The sequence below is a fragment of the Centroberyx gerrardi genome, chromosome 1, assembly GCF_048128805.1.
Source record: "Centroberyx gerrardi isolate f3 chromosome 1, fCenGer3.hap1.cur.20231027, whole genome shotgun sequence".
In the NCBI taxonomy this organism is placed as follows: domain Eukaryota; kingdom Metazoa; phylum Chordata; class Actinopteri; order Beryciformes; family Berycidae; genus Centroberyx; species Centroberyx gerrardi.
In genome coordinates this window covers 7,830,797-7,851,615 of record NC_135997.1, presented here as the reverse complement: position 1 = coordinate 7,851,615, position 20,819 = coordinate 7,830,797, and the positions used below count along the sequence as shown (strand labels likewise).

The 20,819-nt window shown below is 41.9% G+C and overlaps 2 protein-coding genes across 4 annotated transcripts in view; one reads left to right on the top strand and one right to left on the bottom strand.

The window, feature by feature from the left end:
• Positions 1-3,216, bottom strand: part of LOC139913462 (lactadherin-like) — a 13,449-nt gene extending 10,233 nt beyond the window's left edge. For both annotated transcript variants that reach the window (XM_071901482.2, XM_071901483.2), the window contains exon 1: positions 3,118-3,216. In XM_071901482.2, coding sequence (XP_071757583.1) covers positions 3,118-3,193 — 76 coding nt within the window. In that variant the 5' untranslated portion in view covers positions 3,194-3,216. The remainder of the gene's footprint in view (positions 1-3,117) is intronic.
• A 2,383-nt stretch (positions 3,217-5,599) lies between these two features.
• Positions 5,600-20,394, top strand: LOC139913484 (monoacylglycerol lipase ABHD2). 2 transcript variants are annotated; one of them, XM_071901512.2, is made up of 12 exons: positions 5,600-5,734; positions 7,007-7,090; positions 7,665-7,706; positions 8,727-8,942; positions 12,514-12,689; positions 13,201-13,368; positions 14,034-14,217; positions 15,497-15,589; positions 16,199-16,300; positions 16,599-16,668; positions 16,792-16,876; positions 20,138-20,394. In XM_071901512.2, the coding sequence occupies exons 4-12, from the start codon at positions 8,734-8,736 to the stop codon at positions 20,344-20,346; spliced, it is 1,296 nt and encodes a 431-aa protein (XP_071757613.1). In that variant the 5' UTR covers positions 5,600-5,734; positions 7,007-7,090; positions 7,665-7,706; positions 8,727-8,733; the 3' UTR covers positions 20,347-20,394. The 2 variants fall into 2 exon arrangements, with proteins under 2 accessions (XP_071757613.1, XP_078139982.1); XM_078283856.1 differs by lacking the exons at positions 16,599-16,668; positions 16,792-16,876.
• Positions 20,395-20,819: the final 425 nt, after the last annotated feature.

The window sequence follows — 20,819 nt, the reverse complement described above, 5'->3', positions numbered from 1 at the left end:
TTTTCAACACTTTAACACCCTTAAAAAAAACTGTTATTGGCAAAACGTACACAAAGTGACATCACATTGTCGTATTTCCTGCACAGCTACACTGGAGTTTGATAGCAAAAAAGTTTTCAGCTATCTAAAACATCAATGGTAAATGTCAGGTTTTGGTGTCAGTCCCTCAGAATTAAAGAGGGCTTCTTTCTAGACTCACTATTTTGTGCCAAAGTTCAACAATCATACAGGGAGAAATTCATCGTAGAAGAGGCAGAGATACCAATTTCTCCACCAACAGTAGCCTCAATAGACCAGAATGCAATGCAGCCACAAGACACACTCACTTTTTTTATGACTGGACGTACTATGCTATCGCAACTGCTCTCTCAACCGACACATATAACCCACTGAATGCAACAAGTTCACGCTCGTTCTCTTAGGGTTGTTGAAAGGCATTCTGGGAAATGAAGGCAATCATTAACTGAAGTAGAAGTAGACGAGGCAGGTAGAGGGAAAGTGGGTACAACAAAAAAGTAAATTACAACACTTCATCACACAATAACGCCTGGAATGCAGTAAACGTCACAGATTGATGATACGTAACAGTGTAAGAGCATCCGAGGGTGGACTTCCCCTTTAATATACACACTGAAAATGCTAAAACAGATGATAACAATGTGTTTGGGGATACACTTTAGACATTACAGGATCTCTAATTGCTCTTCTTATGCAGTATGAGTATGTTCAGCTATATTTCCTCTTTGTTGCTCTGTGGCTGTGCCTGAGCATTTGCAGCAACACAAAGGAACAGCGGTGTTGGGGCCAACTTTGGCTGCGAGGCCCAAAGTGCTGACTCAGAGATCCCGGCTGGATCAGGAAAAATAATCGCAGAAACCTCCAGCAGGAGAGGCGGAGCTCGGGTTTACAAGTCACATCAGAACTGTCATCGTTTCAAAAACCTTTAACTCTTAGCTGAGAGTATAGTGCTGTTTCATGTAATCTTTATTTTTACCATCTTGTTGACTCACCGGGTGTCACGTCAGAATCACCATTTTAATCTCTCAGCAGGCCGGAGGGAATCTGTGGACATTACTTTGATTTTCTGTGGTATTTTTGTCTGAAAATGTGTGGATAATTTGTGAATTGTGTCATAAAAATGTGGTGTTGCATGTATGAAAACAATTGTTTTAGCAGTGCACAGATTCTGTTTGGGCCCGAATATTGGGTAGCCAGATATGTAAACGTTCTTCTCACCATACCCACAATGTTTCACACCAGAACAGGTCTGACAGTTGCTGTCAAACCTTTGAACTCAGCAGACTGGCTTTACTACTGAACTGACTTGACATGTTTCAGCATGAACTCCAGTCTGAGTCTCACAGCCCTTTTGCAAGTCAGACAAATTGACCAGAGGAAACATTTCAAAGAGCAAGTAATGAGGGTAATGATGGAGTCCTGATCTAATGTGGAAACAAAAACGTCAAAGAAGCTGCACTGCAAATAAAAAATGATAGCATCACTGTGGAAATGGAAGCAGTACTAATTTAAAGAGATGCCACCTATCCTTCGTTTTGTTCTCTTCCAGCTCTATATAGAAGCAATAGTGTCTTTTTGGGGGCGTGAAAACAAGGCATTCAGTGTTTCCCGTTGCTTGGAAACTGAAAAACAACTTCAGCAACAGATTGCTTCTCATAGGAAAACAATTTGTGAATGGACAGCTTATTTTAATTCAGCAGACACTTGATAACAGAACGTGTTTATGCGCGGGATTAAGAGATTTCAGGATTAGCCAGGTTAGACCCAAGCATACACCTCTTTCAGGAATGACCAGTTACACAACATGACAGTGGAGCAGCTCAGGGGCTTGAGGCACGCATCCCATCTGATCCCATAAACAACAGGTGGACAGGCAGGGAGGGAATAAGCTAATTCACACAAACATCAGGCCAGGACAGTCGCCGCATACACCTTGCTAGTCACAACACTTTAAAGTATTCTTGAAGATATGCCATCGCTATATTTCCTCGGTACATTTTATATAGTTTCAAGTGCTGCTAGAGGGCAACTATTTCCAGGCCAAACACAAAGTTAGATGCAGGGACAGTTGGTTCATGCTGGCTCCAGACAACAACACATATGGCATTATTTTCCACTCTATCTGCACCAGCTCTAAATCTGAGAAGACACGCTTCCACTGGGGAACAATATATTACAATGTAAGCATCCACAAGATGTTTTATTATCTTCTGCAAATAACTTTATTTTACAAACCTGCCTCTTATGATAAACACTGGGTGTAATAACAGCATGGCAGGCGGAAACTTTGCTGACCTCAAACAGAACAGTCACTCATTACACCATGACAATGATAAGTTTGCATCTCGGCATTTAAGGCCTCCAAATTACATATGGACTGCTTTATGAATAGAGGTTTGGACAAAAATGTATATTTTCATGATTGAACCCTAAATAATAAGGAAGGCTGCACAATAAGAAAATTTTTGGGATGAGAAATGATGAGGAAAGTCACTGAATATTGTTGTAAAAATGGCTGTAAAGTAAAAACTACTTGGCATATAATAATTCCAGTACTTGATTACTGAGGACTGACACAGTGGGTGGTTTTGACATAGTTTTAGTGAGTGGCAATTATCTTTTCATTTGTGTGATACTTGTTGCACAAGCACAGCCCCCCTGTTTATTTATTGAGGCCCCTCTTTTTTCTCATCACCCTGATTTACAATACAAAACACAGGATCTTCATGAGTCACAGTAAAGTTATTATGACTTAGATTTGACACTTTAGGCTACATTTATGGAAATGCTAATGAGAGAATGGAAGAAATGGCATGGCAAAAAAAGACTACTTGGCAAATTGGCATAGCATAATTCAGTGCCAAATCCCCCTATGGATCAAATGAAAAGAAATTAAATCTCTGATTTCTGATGGTAAATAGGCCTACCTCAGTGAAGCAGTAGCCTATATGTGGCACAACACTAGCCTATGTAATACTGCCTGTTTACAGCCTGTTTACAGCCTGGCAAATACTTCATTGATCATTTGAATCCTATTGAATGCGATGAATGAGATATGATAGCCTACGTAAACTTGTCAATAGCTTAAAAAGGACTTACCTCTCACTGAACACAGACAAACCAGAAGTGCAAAGGTTGTTAAATATGCTGAGATTAACTTCCCGGGACGTTTCATATTTGTTTCCCCCTTGTGTTCCGCAATTTTGTCCCGAGTGACGCTGTACCGCTAGATGTCTATCTGATGCTGCCTTCAGGTGCTGTCGGAAATATCGGAATTTCACATTTGAAGGCAAATGAAAGACAAAAATAGTAAATACAACTAGGAGAGTTGGGATTTTCCAGAGATTTAGGGGACGGAGAAGCCATGTTAAAAACAGATAGGAAAGGAAAAGCATTTCATTATTATCTGATTTTGTTTGGCATTGTATGTAAATCATGAGGATATTTTTGCTCTTTGTTTAACTTTTAGTTGTTCTGCATTTTGGGGCATAGCCCACTTATAACTTGTCCTTTTGGTGTTAAAGAGACAAATACAAGTTACCCTAGAGTTTATTCATATTGCTGCCAAAAATATTTTGAAGACCTACGTCATTACTGGCACCCTAACAAGTCCAGTGCAACAAATATACACAACTTTTGGCTAATTACATGCCTGGTGCAGTTAATTCTATTGCTGCAACATAAAGTAGCTCTCTGCCACTGGATCTCTAAAATAAAACAATATTACATTCCATCCAACAGTCAATTTTGCTGTTATTTCCGACCAAAAGCGGTTGAATGCATGATAAATAGCATGTACAAAATCGAAAGTTTGAGTTTACCAGGAGCATTTGAAGGCAGCATTAACCCCCAGATTGACAGAGTGGGCGGGCTCTAAATTAGCTCCACGGATTAGCAGATACTGCGCACGCACACTGCTTCATGGAAAGACCTTAACTAAAATAGGTTTACAAACACCTCAGATTCAAGGCAGTAAAACCTTCATATGTCAGGTATATGCTACAGCAGTGGTTGCCAAAGTGGGGTCCGGGGACCACCAGGGGCCCTAGAGAGGGTTACACAGGGTCCCTAGGAATAGATGAGGAATATATTAACTCGGGTGGCTGGGTGGATGGAGGGGGGAATGTCTGATTTTGATGAAATTTGGAGGGATGATGTATGTTGGCACTGTCCCGGCGTTATAATATAATAATTGGCCTGATGGGGGCGCTATAATTAAATGTCAATCTTCCAAACTTTGATGGGCCATAACTGCTGCACCACTTGTCCAGCTTTGATGAAGTGGGGAGAGATGATGCATCTTGTTTATTGATTGGTCCAAAGTGTTCCTGCTTCATCAGAGGATGTGAATGACATTTATGAGCAGAGGTGTCACTGTCTACACTGTTCCCTCACCATCTACAGTACAGACAGACATTTTATTCTCAAGCCATATATCTGACAACAAAAGTCTTCTCAGATGGGATCGAATATTATTCAGGCATATACAGTATATACATACATGATACATATTTAGCTTATAAATATATGGTTTAAAATTGCAAATAGCTCCAATTTTGAATCACATTTATAAGTTATATAAGAATACCTATAATGGATTAAAAATAATTAGAGAAATGTAATATTTTTAAAAAGCTGAGCTCTTTCTGTCCAGGGAGGTCGGGCTGTATAAGCTGTAGGCATTTCATTTTTCAAATCAGTTTTACATGATTGTTCTGCTGGCACAGGGATATTGTAAGGGCACCAAGGCCATAGTTTAAGCTGATTCTACTGTTACATGCATTGTAATTCACTCTGGATAAGAGTGTCAGCTAAATACCCAAAATGTTAATGTCAGTAATGGGTGGTGCTGCTTCCCAAGGCTAACACTGAATAGTTTCTCACCCTTTAGCAAGTGTCAAAGATGTAAATACACAGTATCACATACCTTTTATCCTTTTATTTCATGGGAAGATAACAAGCTCTAGCCCTATGTGACCTTTGGGCTGCCCATGCCCTCTAGTGTTGTGTCTGTCCTGCAGTGGAACAAGTGTAAAATAATTTAAATACAATCCTGTATCAATAGTTTCTAATAAACGAATCAATCACACCTAAAAAGGATGAGGTAAAAAAGATAAAACAAGCAGCTGTGATATCTCTGTGCTATGGGAACCTATCTATAGGTTGATTGAAAGTAGGTTATGTAACGTTAACGACTTCACATTGAGCTCACGTTCCTGCACGTTCAGGAATGTTCTCGTTGGTTCTAAGTTCTACCTATCTATTTAACGATGTAGAGGGAATACTGTAAATATCTACTGCAATAAATTGAATGGTTATTGGTTATGTTGCGTATATTGGCGACAATTGATATGACTTGTTGTAACATTGTTGTTGTAGACTTTAAGATATTGTAATAGTTCCCCAGTGATGGCCAATCCCTGTTGAGATGAGCCGAGAAGGGGCGTGGAAATTGATGGGAAACCGAACCCTCCGTCACAGACGCTTTCAACTAATGAGAGTGCCGCTATGCAAATGATAGATTCCTATAGGAAGTGGAATCCGAGATGTCAGCTGCTCCAGCTAGCTAGCTTCGGGTCCATAAATCTGAGGACGCCCTAACGTACACATCAGCAATGGTTTAGAGACACAGAAAAATCCACATGGAATGGCACGAACACAGATAATGCCAGGTCACTTTTAGCAAGAAGAGGCCTGATATCTTTTATCAGCCGAGGTAAGGATGCTGCTATATTTCTATACATTGGTATCGGTTCCCCCTGATCAACGGAACCGCGCTTGATGATGCTGCCTCATTAGCTTGCTAGTTAACAGCAGAATGTGGCCAGTTGTAGCTCCGATTCTCCGATGTCGATCTCTGTCTCTTACACAAAACTAAAGTGAGGAAGAAAACAGGACGGACCGCGGCTCAGATAGCAGTACAGCTTCTTGTATGTGTGTTGTATCAGCGTCACTGCGCAAAATAATAAGTTGGTTAGCCAACTCGTCCAAAAAAAGCAACATTGTTTTCATTTGCTAGACTAGAAGGAAGATGCGCGGGGACGGTTGGCCTTCTGCGAGAGGCAAACATGACAGAGATGCAAAGATTAACGCCCATAGTCCACTGATATGCCTTTAGGAAACTGGCTATCACTTCCTAGGCTTGGTTTCTGGATCACTTAGCTAACAAATATGTGCCCTTCTGGCTGACTAACAGGCTTGTGAGTCGTGACAAAGAAGAAAGAGCTAACATTAGCTGCCTTCTGGATGCTAAATTGGATCGCAGCAATTTAATAACTGACACAGTCTGGGTTTAAGTAGCGTGATGATGAACCCATTTTCTCTTGGCATTACACCCAACTGTCACATACGTAAAGATTTGACTACAGTAGATGAGTCTTGTATTATGATTGTTGGACAGGGGGCGGTATCTGTCTCTACCCTGTAGGTTTCAGCAGAGCTATTATAAACTGGATTTGTGGAATAACACGGTGTACAGTTTGCCGTTATTAGGACAGCCGTGCTCCGTTTGTCAGTGTTTTGTTAGGCAGTGGACCGCTGAACATGTGGACAGAAACTGAGCTGCTATCTCTGCTATAGCTGACATCTCTTGGGTGGTTTTGGTGTAGATTAGAAGCACCAAAACAGTCAGGAGAACAGTTGTGATCTAAATTATTTGCTTGACCAGCTTGGGGGTCAACTGGCACTGATACCACTGGTGCTTATCAGGCAGTTTGATGACTGGTTTGCGAGGACACTGAACTCTGTGTGTGTGTGTAAATACGATTTAAAGCATTTTACTAACATCATACTGGTGGATATAAAGCTAGTGGATATGGTTAACTAGGTTTATGACAAGATACTGGAATAAGAAGACACTGAATAAGCAGTTTGAGGGCACTGGTGTGAAGACAAGGCTTGGCATACTCACTGTAAGGACAATGTTTGGGAAAATAATTAATGAAGTGTCAAAGCATTTTCTTTTGTTTTTTGTTTTTCTGCTCTCCAGGTTGGACCAAATCACTGTGACTTCACCTCTTCACATTCTCAGACTTTTGAAGTCATTAATTGGTGACTAACTTAAAAATACATTGTAAGTAAAATAATGTTGGGTTTTTTTTCAGCTATGTATTTCTATTCTTGGACAATGTCCCCTACTGTATTAGTGTGTGTATCAATGGTATCAACAGTTATTTACATACATTGCTATTTTGTACTTGGTCATAACAACAACTGAAACACATCTACCTTTGTTTGTGAAAAACTGTACCTCAACTTCCTCTTTCAATGGCAATATGAGGTACTTTTGTCTCTCTCTGTACTCTTTACAGTTCCTCTTTGTTCTGTAATCTCAGTTTAGATGCCTTTGCTTTCCTTTTTGGAAAAAAAATGTCACTAAACACATCAAGATTTGCACCGCATTGTGTTAGAAGTGGCATTATTCAATACAGAATCACTGTGTGTCTGCTGAATGTAATGGTGTTTTCGAATCACACTTTAAAAACCTTAAGCCAAGCAATATCTGCTCCTCTGCCAGATGTAGTTAGGCTTTCTACTGGCAAGGCATCCTTAAGCTATAACTTAATTGAGATAGGCCTAAGTGTATTAATTAATTGAGTTTGCTTTATCTAACTGATATCCTCTCACTCCCCTCTATTTTCCCACAGCTCTGTATCCACAGCGCCGTGGGCACCAAGAACAAAATTCAGGTCAGTCAGGCGTCAGACGCTTCACTCACACTATTCCTGGGCGCTATCGAACTTAATCACGGGTCACAGTAGAAAATCATTTCCTACAAGTCATGTCTGGTCTGTATTGAGCAGTATCTAAATAATGAAAGGAAGTAAAAGATCTATTGTTGTGAAAATGCAACCTTAACTGTGAATTTTTTCCCCACTTTCCATAAATGGATTTCAATACCCATATTTTTGCAAAGGCTCCACCGAATCCAGATGTAGGAATTTTAATTTATGATTTATGAGCCAATATCACCATCCACTGGATATTTTTTTTAGATACTCTTCTAGACATATAGAACAAGAAACGTGACCCTTAGAATGAACTGGACCACAATGTTCCTGTACCTCGCCCCGCCCCCAACACACACACACACACACACACACACACACACACACACACACACACACACCCCACCCATCATCACCACTTCAGATCAGCTGTACACGGCTTTAACAAGCCAAAGGAGATAAGAAAGATACATATGAAGTATAATATATGAAAGATAAATATGAAGAGAAATACGAAATATGATCTCTGAAAAAAACTCAAAAAATGGCTATCCTCTACATGGAGACAGTCACCCAAAATGCAAATTAAGGGTTTGTGCTTTTTGTTTGTGTGTAAGTTCCTAACTGATTGTAGGAGTGGATGATATGGTTGAAATCAATATCACGATAATCATAAGGATTTTTTTCTATATCAATATATCTATATCACGATATGGCTCACGTATGTAAAATCACATGTTAATTATTAATTAATGAATGTTCATCCCATTTAACCGAATGGTAATGTTAGGTGTGATGTCATAAACAATAATATTGAATTACCTCCCAGCCCTAACTGATTATCTTTAGATGAGATGTGTAAATATGATGTGTAAATTTGATACTTTGGTTCTCAAAAATGTCTGATTTCACGTCACTTTCAGAAGGGAAATCTCTGAAAAAAACCTGTGCTAAAAATCTCCACTGTTTTCCTTTTTTCAGAACAATCATGAATGCCCACGAGTCCGACGTGCACACCATCGCTCCAGAGCTGCCGGCCATGTTTGACGGCATGAAGCTGGCGGCGGTCGCCACGGTGCTCTACATCATCGTCCGCTGCCTGAACCTAAAGAGCCCCACCGCGCCCCCGGACCTGGCCTACCAGGACACAGCCCTCAACCGCTTCCTGCTCAAGTCCTGTCCTCAGCTGACCAAAGAGTGAGTCGGGGGGGGGAGGGGGGGAATACTCATCCCCGTGTCTGTCACTCGAGGGGTTACCATGGAAATACCAGTGTAGCGCTGCTGCCTTTCCATCTGGGCTTGCAGTTTGTCTGGCGATGCTCCCATCTGTCGTCAGTATTCCTGACTGTACCACATGTCTACACCAGACATGGCTGGCTTTCTTGTCAGCCCTAGTATGAATTAAACACTAGGTTGTATTTTGGGGGTTATCCCAAAGGTGGCCTGCATTTGTCATACTTGCATTATGAATACAGACTTGTTCGTTTGCAGAGCCATTTACAAAGTTCCTAGTCACTCCCTTCAGGGCACCGCTGATGTCTAGTGTAATTTGAATCTTCCATATGAGCTAATAATAACTGATGCAAACCAGTGGTTGTTTGCATAAGGTAGTGGGAGGCAAATCTTCCCCTAGAAAACGAGGAGAGCAGAAATGTTGTGAGATTCTGTGTGTTTTGGGAAAATGGTAAAACTACTGCGACAGCCCTTTTTTAAAGAGTGTAAAATAGCAAACCTTCCCTGGTTGAGTGTCATGGTCGATATCCTCTGGTCTGCCTGAGGAACCTTTAGCCCAGTGGGGGGGAGAGTCTCTTCAAGCCTTCGTCACGAGTGTCTGCTTATGTAAGCCATTGTCACTGAGTCCTTTGCCTTTCAACTACAATGTGAGTGTCAGTCAGTGAATCGTAAGCCTAGGTTGATGACTATATTCATATCTGGCTTGTAATTATGCGCTGCTGTACAGCCATATTTTACCTTTTATTTTTTAAGTCCTAGCCTGTTATCTCATTGTATTCATTGAAGCCATTGCACCCACTGACATTGTTGGCGTGTATCTAATGGTCTATGTCACTGTGTGTTGTCGAGAAGTCAAGTTTTGTAACACATAATGACACCCTGTGGTGTTGCATAACAAGAGTTTCCAGGCCCGTCGCTCCTATGACCGCTAAGAGATCAATCACAGAGCGGGAAGCACAGGAGGGGGGGGTCAGCAGTATCAAGCCAACGGCATTCTTGTTGGACAGTGTTTGGGAACGTGCAGTTTCTCAAATAAAGTGGAACAATAACAAGGGTTCAAATTCTCTGAATGGCTGGTGTACAGTACCTGATAAGATTTGCGGAACAAAGATTTTTTTCTTGAACTGGCGCAATCCTTAGTGGTAGCTTGTTGATCTCAAGTTCATTTATTTTTTTCCCCCTTCAGATTATTTTTTGGGGCATTTTTGCCTTTTAATAGATAGTTGAAAGTAGAGGGAGACAGGACAGACTGGGGGAGAGAGAGGGATGGCATGCCATAAAGGTACCGGGCCAGATTCGAACCAAGGAGTTGTGTTTACATTGTAATATTTTGTCTGTAATTTGATGCCGCTGTGGTGCTTGGGGGGATAATGTTTGTTTGTCCTATATCTGTCGCTCTTTGGGTCTAAGTTATGTTTTAAGTTGCAGTTGTAGTGCTAAAAAAGTATTTTAAATCATTATAAAATAATTACTTCTAAATATTAGCATTGTAATTTAGTCTTACTATCATCTTAAACTAAAATAAGTGTAGTCCAACACTTATTTTAGTTTTAGATGATAGTGAAGAAGATGATTTTAATTTAATATTTTCTCTAGCAGTGGTGGTGATTTCCTTGCTGTGGTGACGCACCACTGCTAAATTAAATACAGAGGAAACACTGAATTGTATGAACCTTAACTGAGCCACTAAGACGCCCCCAATCTCAAATTCTTGAGCATATTGGAATCCAATCTATTTAGTCTTTTATCTTTTTAAGTTTTATCGCTGGTGATGTTGTGTTCAGGAAACATCACCCCAATAAAAACATGAAGATAAACATGGGTCAGGGCAGGAGCAGTTAGTGGATTGTGACAGTAGTTTGGGTTTTTTTTCTCAGCTTATCAGTAGAAAAGGCCTGCAACCTTACATAAGGCCTTTGATCTGTACTTCAGACTACTGAGTGTGTGTATCTTTGTACTTGATCACTCCAAACCACACTGGCCTCCGTTTACTTTTTCTGTTTTCTGATAATTGCCAAGGATAACAGCACACACACAGAAACCCTTGAAGTGAGTCTTGCATATTCTAGTTCAGTGTGAGACCTGTTTGTCCAAAGAGTATCTCATTATAGCTGTATGAAGGTGATGTTCAGTTAAGGGATTTTGAACTTAGTTTTCACTGTAATTCAGTTACACAAAATTAGGACCTGTTCTATAATCTAAAGGTTAAAAACAAGTTTCATTTAGATCAACAAAAATTAAATCAACAGGGCAAACAGCATTTCATGTCTTAACTGGTCTGTTCCTCCAATTGATGAACTCGATTATTATCCTGGCAGGTGCTTATCCTCTTGTCCACATGACAACAGTGAGGTCATCTTCATCCCCCACTCACAGATTAAGCCTACACAGAAACACGGAGACCCTTCTGGGAAGGCGTGGCTGAGCTTCTCCTACCCTTGCAGTGAATGCTAGAGTTGATTACGCTATCACCAAATGGAAGCTGCCTGAAATATCAGTGATTTTGAGTGACAGATTGCAGAGAAACCCTTACGTAAGGAGTGCATCGGCCAGGTGCAGCGATTGTTCCAGTGGCGGTTAGGGAAGATGGAACAGGAGGATGAAGGGGTTGTGTAACTGTTGATGTAACTGTATACTTTGCTCTCTGCAGATATTTACTGCGTGTGCATCTTTGTGCATGTATATGTATCCATGCATGCACGTTGTGTCCGCCCTTCAGTTCACAGTCACACTGATTTTGGTTATCTCGGCACACGGGCTCCAAGCTGGCCCGCTGTTCCCTTCAGTGCGGGCGAGTCCAACAGGAGGGATTCTTGGAGATAACGTTACGTAATCGAGGAGACTGAAACAAAGATGCTCAGATATTTGCTAATGTGTCATTCGCAAACATTGGCCACTGTCTCCATATCTCGTGTTGTCAACCCTGATCATAACATTGCAATCACTCGACCAACCTGATAGTATAGCTACATTAAAAGCAGCAGCTAGAACCTCCCAGAGCTTTCCTGTGAATTTGTTCACAGGCTTCTTGTTCTCAACATAGAAAGAAGATGGTGATTCATGATAATGTACAACAGAAGACACAACATTGCGAACAAGGAATATTACGTAATCCAAATAGTTAACTCCTACAGAGGCAGTGGGTGTCACTGGGATTCAGTGCACAGGCAAACATTATCATTCCTAAAATGTTGGAATCTTTTTAGCTAGTCAGCCACTGAAAAAGTCAAAATAACATAGCATTTTAAAGTACTGACATTACACAGCTACTGTCTGTTGGGTGAACAGAGCAATGTGTCAAAAGCTCTGACAGGAATGTGACTGGAAATGCAAACTACGCAGCAGAATGTTCACATTTTGTGTCGTAAAACAGTCATGCAAATGTAACCGCACAGAACGTTGGTGTTACTTTGCATGAATGTAATATTACTTTTGGGCATTAGCCTCATGCTCTTATCCAGTGTGACGTACAATGCGTGCAACAGTAGAATAAGCTCATATTTCATATTATATATTTGTGTTTTCTGTCCTGCAGGTACATTCCTCCCCTGCTGTGGGGTAAGAGCGGTCACCTCCAGACGGCCCTGTATGGGAAACTCGGTCGGGTCAGTTCACCTCATCCCTGTGGAATCAGGAAGTACTTACCCATGCAGGACGGGGCCACTGCCACCTTTGACCTCTTTGAGCCACTGGCAGACCATCGAACTGGAGGTGATGCACTTGATTGAGATCTACTTTTCCTTACTGGATTTCTTACTGTGGTTTTGAAAAATACCTGTTAGACGATGCCTGGTTGGCTTTTTTTTTTGGTGCCGTGCCAAGCTGGAAAGCACATATTGGTCCCTTACAGAGGAAAACAAACTGATGACCAAAATGATCATGTCCATACCTGTTTAGCTTTGTTTGTTTTTTCATGTCACCTGTGAACTATGAACTTAGTCACCTCAATGCTGATCTCTTAGGACTTGCTCAGGACTCACATGACATAATTTGTTTCCCAAAAAAGTGGTGTTACTATTTCCATCCTGTTTTGCTAAGTAAATATTTGACAAAGCACATAATCCTTTATTTTGGTTGGCTGCAGTACTTTGCCTCACGTAGGCTTTTTTGCCTATTAAATGGTGATCCGGCAATTAGGAGTGTGTCATTCTCTTCATCTTGTCTGCGTTTACATATTTCTCATTTGCATATATCTCTCCGATCCATCTGTCTGTTTCAACAGATGACATCACCATGGTGATATGCCCCGGTATTGGTAACCATAGCGAGAAGCATTACATCCGAACCTTTGTGGATTACTCGCAGAAGGAGGGTTACCGCTGCGCTGTGCTGAACCACCTGGGAGCTCTTCCCAATATCGAGCTTACCTCCCCACGCATGTTCACTTATGGTGAGACCAAAGTCAGAGACTCAAGGAGCTGAATAAGACTTGAGTTTTACTTCCTAGAGAACTTCCCTGTGTTTGACCTGAGACGAACTTGTAGTCAGGAAGAGTCAGTGGCTATCTAGGAATAATAACACTGTTTTGTAATGAAAAAAGGATTTTTTGATCAGTAATGCTGCATCATAATTTTTTGTTCATTTGTTTAGTGCTGTTGAAGCTTAACAAGCTTAACAAAAGTAATTCTCATAGCAATGAGCATAGCTTAAATCTCTCCATCAGATAGCAGGAACATTGGTTCATTTTGATATCATTTTGAAAAAATGATATCATTTGGTTACCCAACTACATTTTTATCAGATCTGGTTTAGCCATAAGTAATTTAATATTATCGTAGGGACTAGCCTTCATTTAGACACATCTCAGTATATCATCTAGTCAAGGTAACAAGGAACTAGAAGGAACTAGGACAAACTAGAAGGAACTAGAGAAACTAGAAGGAACTCGCTCAGACTTGCACAATGTGGCTTAAAAGGTCTGATTGAGACACATGTGAGCAAATCTGATATCCTGAGCTAAAGGCACCTTTGGCAGTAACTGCTGAGTAGGAGTAGCACTCCCTCCTATAGAGGTGTTACGTATTGATCGGTGTCTGTAAACCGCTTTCCTTGCAGGCTGCACATGGGAGTTTGCCTCCATGGTCGGATACATTAAGAGGGCGTTTCCCCAGACCCAGCTGATCGTGGTGGGCTTCAGTCTGGGTGGCAACATCGTGTGCAAGTTCCTGGGAGAGAACAGGACCAACCAGGAGAGAGTGCTGTGCTGCGTCAGCGTCTGCCAGGGCTACAGCGCTCTCAGGTGGGTTGTCGTCCTCTGCCCTCTCAAACACACCGCACTGTACTATAAAGGCCGCTGTGGGACTCTGGCACTTCCAATACACACATTCCACTACTGAAATAAAGCTCAACTTACTGCTCAACTGCTTAGATATATAATATAATCACATGTTGAGGCCTGTTCCCAACAAGCACCTCTTTTAGCTTGCAGCACTTCACTTTACTACTACTCTTTACTGTTTTTAACTCAGTTGAAGTGCAGCATTCTTTTGCTAAAGTTGAAATATTTAAGTATTGCCTTTTTTATTACAAACTCCAAGAAAAAAAGGTCAGTGTAAAGACAGGTGGCAGCCTCACACTGTTGGCTACTGGTCTGCACTGGTTTGCCCACTTCCTGCCACTCAACATGAGAAGTCATTTGTCCACATTTTGCTCTTACTTTCCAGGCTGGATGTTTTTTTTTTTTTATTTGCTTCTGGCTCTGTATTTCATATTCTGCCCTTGCCTTAATCCCTTCCATTTGATTAGAGGGGGATAAAAGTGGAGCCTGCATTGATAGTGTTGACAACTGCCTGTCCAGAAACATGTCACACTGTCCACTTTGTATACATAGAGCTATAGAAAGCACAGTCGAGGTCAAACCAATGTACTGGGACATGTTTGGAACAACTAGCTGTGGTGGGCGTTAGAGAGGGCTGTGTATCCTGTGTGTATGTTGGACTGAGCCACACCTTCTGAGTTTTGAGAGGCAGCCAGCGTTCCTTCTTGGCAGCGGCCGCGCTCGGCCTGTCCAGAGCCGACAGGCATGGTCTGTTAAAGTTTGGATGTAAGCAGTGTGAGTGGGGTGTGGTGTGGAGACTGGCCTTTTGTGAAATGGGATTACATTTCTTTTTCCCTCAATCAATTCTCCTTTTCATATGTGCGTCAAAACCTAAGCCAGCTCTTTTGTCAGCCTTTCTTGTGATCTGCGGCTGACACTCCTTCCTAGTGACAAGTGTAGTCTACGATTGTTTTTGGTCCGTTTATAATCGTACTTTAACTCACAAGGCTGCAAAAAATGCCTCATTAATTGTCAGTTATCTACTTAATGTCTATAATCTACTGTGTGTTGCTTCAACCTGTCTCTATCAGTGAGCTGCATTACAATGCCTGACACTAGGTCTAGACCCCACCAGCGTGACTCTTTGTCCTGTGGATTACACGGGGCATTCAGTGTGTTGTTTGGAATGCAAACAGGCTGCACACAGCTGACTTCCTGTGTGTGTGTGTGTGTGTGTGTGTGTGTGTGTCTTTACTCTCAGGGCCCAGGAAACCTTCCTACAGTGGGACCAGTGCAGACGCTTCTACAACTTTCTCATGGCTGACAACATGAAGAAAATTATCCTCTCACACAGGTATCAGTCCCGCTCCTATACATGCAACACAAATTGTTCCCCTATAATTTCTCATTATCATAGATTTCTATCCACATATTGTCTATTTTTAGATGGTTATATGCCGGTGTTTGCCACAGACAGTACTCTCATTTCACATCAACATAACAGGCAAAGAGGTTTGTCATAAGATTACTAGATCCTGAACTTCCACTTAAAAACTACTAGGGCTTAGCCTAACTTTGATACTGCAAAGACGTTTTCAGTGCATCTTGATCATGATCATTTTGAGATTGCACTGGACTGTAGAGGGAGATCACATTCTTTTGGTATGGGTTGGATCTAGTAGTTACTGCACAGGACTGGTGGTTGAATAATTGACTGCACATGGAGAAGTCATTGGTTTCAACATGTTTTATCAATAATGTGTGTATGTGTGTAGAATTAAATAACAAATAGAATTTTAAGTAAATAGACTTACTCAAGTAAAAATAGGAGCAATTCCTTAAAAATTGAAAAGAGTTGGCTTAAAGTTTTTGTAATGTTTGTAAAGAAAAGAAGTACTCAAGTGAACTACAGTAACGCAAATAATTCCAATATCTGTTTTCTTTCACTGTGTGCATGTTACAGGGGCAGTCTGTTCGCGGGGAGCTCAGCTAAAATAATAGACGCAGATCTTAGTCGGCTGTACACAGCGACCTCCCTCATGCAGATAGACGACAACATCATGAGGTATGTAGTGGAGTCACAAACACAGATATATGGTGAGATTGCCTCTACTATCAGCGTTTTTCTGATGCGGACACGGTGGACTGCAGATAGATCTTTCTGAATCTCCTTATCTGTAATTTTCACCATAGTCATCAGCAATACCTGTCCCTTAGTTGTTGTTGAGATGTTCTTGTTAAGCAGGTTTGCAGCTCTGAGAAGGGATTACTAGCATGCAGGCAGACTCTCCTGGTGCTTCTTCTCCGGTCTCTAAAGCACAGCGGTTTGTTTAATGACTAATGACTTCTCTGGGTTTCAACAGGAAATTCCACGGTCACAGCTCTCTCAAAGAGTACTACGAGAAGGAGAGTTGTGTACATTATATCCACAATGTAAGAACTGCCTTATTCTCTATATACAAATCCCTTTTTTACATTTTGGTATGACTGAATGGACTGTCTGTCTGTATGCACATTTAACTGATTTGTGGATTTTAATACAACCTAATTTTCTAGGTAAACGTGCCACTGCTGCTAGTGAACTCCGCAGATGATCCTCTGGTTCATGACTCACTGCTCACCATCCCTCGCACGTTAGCAGGTAACTAACAGCATTTATCATCATGACAAGCAGCGGTAAACCCCACTGTTTCTCACCTGACAGTGTGTCAAAACATGTGCTTCTTAAAATAAAAGCCCAATAAGCTATTGTAGTCGTTTATGTTACCGCCCAAACAAGCGTAAAGTATACCACAATTTTGTCGACCTTATGAACCTTCTATAGCCATACACTCATGGGGTAACATGAACTATGAATTTCTTATCTTTCATTTGAACCTACTCACATTTCAGTTAAGTGAACACAGAGATCACATGATGTCTTGGAAGCAACTATTTTGCCTATTTAAGTGGCTTTTTTTGGATATTCTCACTGGAAAAAATATGCTTTTTCTTTGCTTGCTGTGGCTGAGAAGAATGTCGGAAATAAAAAAAATTGAACCGGGCGATACTTCCATAACCATTTCACCTTAATATTTTCACATCATGTATAAGCACACGATGTAGCCCCACAAAGAGCATCTCTGTAAGTAGGCTATTTAAGGCATTCTATTTAGACTTGACGGACACGGGCAAATATTGGTCCTAGTGTGAAACCAGCTGAAAAGCCGCCAGCTCAGCACTGCTCTCTACTTGAGCTTGTCAGGTAGTGGAAGTGTTTTCAGCCTGATCCTGACACACAGCTGCTTCTCGATATGAACCCTTCCTCCGTTGACTCGTGCTATTTGAACACTACAGGCATTCACTGCAGGCCTATCCTCTGTGACTGACTGCTGTAGATGTAACACCATGTCTGTAATGTAGAAAGACCTCCTGATGACTTGGCTCCGCACCCTGTACCCTGTACGGGACGGGTGTGGCACAGAGGCTAGTGTGTTTGGAATGTGTTGCAGCAACGGTAAAACACACAAACACACACATACGTGCAGTCTTGCTGAGTGTGCCTCTATGTGTCTCTGTCTAAAGGTGAGTTTAACTTCCCTCCCAAGTTCCCAACCTCAAAAATGTCCTACTGGACCAGTGTCCAGGGAGTTCACTCCTCCATTACACAAACAGAAGAGGAGTCAGTGTATTTCGGGAAAACAATGACATCAAGTTTTGTCTGTAGTTCCCAGGTCCTTCTTGACTGTCCTCAGATTACATGGTGATTACAGAGCTTTCTTTCTCCTCAGCCTGCTATATTTAAACTTACTGGCCACTTTTGCTATTTTGGAAAAGGGAAAATCCCTCATGTATCCATGAAGTAAGGGTGTGTGTGTGTGGGTGGATGATAGGGCTGGACTGGACTCTAGCCTGAAAGTGTCTCTCGTGGCAGTGAGTCAGTTCAGCTGGTGGCCTGTGTAACACTGACTGAAAAGAGGATCAGCCGGCCCGTCTGTCCCCTCTGCCCTAAAACTGATACAGTGACTCAGACACACTAACACACCTACCAGGAAATAGACCTCATGTGTTTTAGTGCTCTAATTAGCTATGCGACCTTACACCAAACGACTTTTCAAGCGATTTCACTGTCGCAGACAAATTTCCAATGTTGGAATAAAATCATGAGAGTTTTGCTCGAGTTGTGGCGCGCTCCCGTCATCTCGATCGTTTGGTGTAAGGTGGTCAGAAAACTCAGTCCGAGCTGTCTTAAGTCAGTCTTTTTCTCGTCTTGACATTCCGATAAAATCAAACATGTTTAATATTATCGGAAGTCTTTAGTCTTGGCTCATGCAAATAGTGGTGTCAGACTTTAGTCTTTTCAAAGTCTTTTCAAAGTCTTCTAGTGTATGGTAGGCATAGTTAATGTTTGACAAGAAGAGCTTACAGCTGTCTCTCAAGTTATTAAAGTCAGAGTGAGAGTTATTTTAGTACAGGACTAACAAACATTTAATATACATGGCTCATCAACAAGTCTGATATTTTATATTTCTGAAATTACTTCTTTGGAAAAAAAAGGTTGCATATTTTGGTATATACAATAAAAGATTTGTCTATTTTTAGAATTTCTCGGTTGCTGATTACTAGTTGATTACTAGACTAATCAGCAGCGAAATTAGTCTAATTTACCATCCCTCATTTATATTATTATTCCCAAAGCGCCCCATGCAGTCTGCACCAAAGCTTGAATGTTGTTTTTAAATATGAGACATTCTCCAACATTCCCCTCCCGCCCGGCGCTGGTGGCTCAGGGTCTGGACAGGCACTCAGTCATTCCAGGTCAGCTCAGCAGCTGTCATGAATAGTGTATAGTAATGAAAGCCCTGTGGGATCTTAATCACTAGCCACCCGCATCAGGGTCTCCCACTAACCCAGTTAAGAGCAGGAGAATAGAGAGATCCAGGCCAATCCTTTTCAGGATGCCACTCTGTCTGGTCGGCCACAGCTGCAGCGCTGTGCGCATAGGTTCATATCGCAATCAGAAACAGATTAATGATTCGTCTGCGATGTGAAGATGACCTACTTTTTAAGGAGTTTCAGGGCTGATTTATTCTGTGAATGAAGTATAATGGCTGTGAATGGATTCATGGATATTTCACCTAATGGCAAATGAGGCAGAATAAACTGTTTTGATCTGTACTTGACGCCTTAAGTAGGTTAGAGTATGTGTTTCATCAAAAAATCATGGGATAGCAGCATAGTCACTGGGATCAGTATTGTAGTTATTCCGCAGTTCAGCAGATATAGATGTTATTATGGCTTTTCATATGACAAATAGTAAATGCATGTAAAGAGTAAATGTCAGAGCAGCTTATTTCTCCAAATTTCAAAATGTATGTCATTTTGAAAAACTCCCCCCTGACAAAAAACTCCTTGGAAAATATCCTTGGAGAAAAAAGTGAGCGTGCCTCTCTAGCTGCCATTTATATAATATCCTGTGAAACCCTGAGACAGAAGAGACAGATGATAACTATTTTGCTTTGTGTGTGATCGAATAATTGAAATTTTCTATTGTTCAATTATTTTTATTGTCATTATTGCTACTTATATGAATTGTCACTGTTTTGCTTTGGCAAGAGATACTCAAGTATTTAATGCCAATGAAGCTCATTTGAATTTGAAGGTGGTGAGACCGATCCCCCACTATCACAGTGAACACATACCGCTCTTACCTCTTACATACCTGGCAGAAGTTGAGTCATGCTGTTATCTGTAATGTCCACACAAACACACCCTTCAGTATCTGCACCAGGCATAAAATAATTCCTGGCCAGCCCATATCTGGACATGTGGCCCATGTTGGCTCTCAGATACCGATGAGTGTGCACCGGGCAGCGCAGAAACTGAACAACCCGCGCTGTGTGTCCTCTGTGTGTCCCTGTAGAGAAGAAGCAGAACGTGGTCTTCGCCCTGACGCTGCACGGCGGCCACCTGGGCTTCTTCGAGGGGGCGGTGCTCTTCCCCCAGCCGCTCACCTGGATGGACAAAGTGATCGTGGGCTACGCCAACGCCATGTGCCAGTGGGAGAAACAGAAACCGCCGTGCCAAAGCGGCCACCTGAGCGAGAGCTCCTGCGCAGAGGAAAAAGCTTAAACCTCTGACCTCTCTCACGCGCCCCCCCCCCCCCCCCCCCCCGACCCGACCCGACTGTCCCACCACTGTCCCAGCACTGAGGAGGACACCTGAACCAAACCTTGAACTGCTGTCTCTCCTCTGCCTTTTCCTCTAGTGCTGCTCACTGCTACTGCCCCCCCCCTCCCCCCTCCCCTCCCCTCCCCCTGTCACACCGTACCCATGCCTTCACCACCGTTCCCCCTTTCTAACCACCATCACCTTACAAGTATGTGAAGGAACAAAAAAACAACTAACTGCCTTTGTGCTCTTTTCTTTCGTGAGGGATGTGAATGCAGAGCAGCAACAGTTTGTTTCCCTACATACACACGACAACGAGGAGGATGAGGATGATGATGATGCCTGTGCTACGGAGGCACTGACCAAATCCAAAAAAAAGAGATGAGGCAAGTCGGCATCGTAGCCTAAAAAAAGAAAGAAAGAAAGAAAGGGAG

What these genes read in the sequence shown, in the direction of transcription:
- LOC139913484 (XM_071901512.2), top strand. Translation starts at nt 8,734, where the DNA reads ATGAATGCCCACGAGTCCGACGTGCACACCATCGCTCCAGAGCTGCCG. An exon ending in GGCAGACCATCGAACTGGAG is followed by an intron (nt 12,690 to 13,200) that starts GTGATGCACTTG and finishes CTGTTTCAACAG; the next exon opens with ATGACATCACCATGGTGATA. An exon ending in AAAATTATCCTCTCACACAG is followed by an intron (nt 15,590 to 16,198) that starts GTATCAGTCCCG and finishes TGCATGTTACAG; the next exon opens with GGGCAGTCTGTTCGCGGGGA.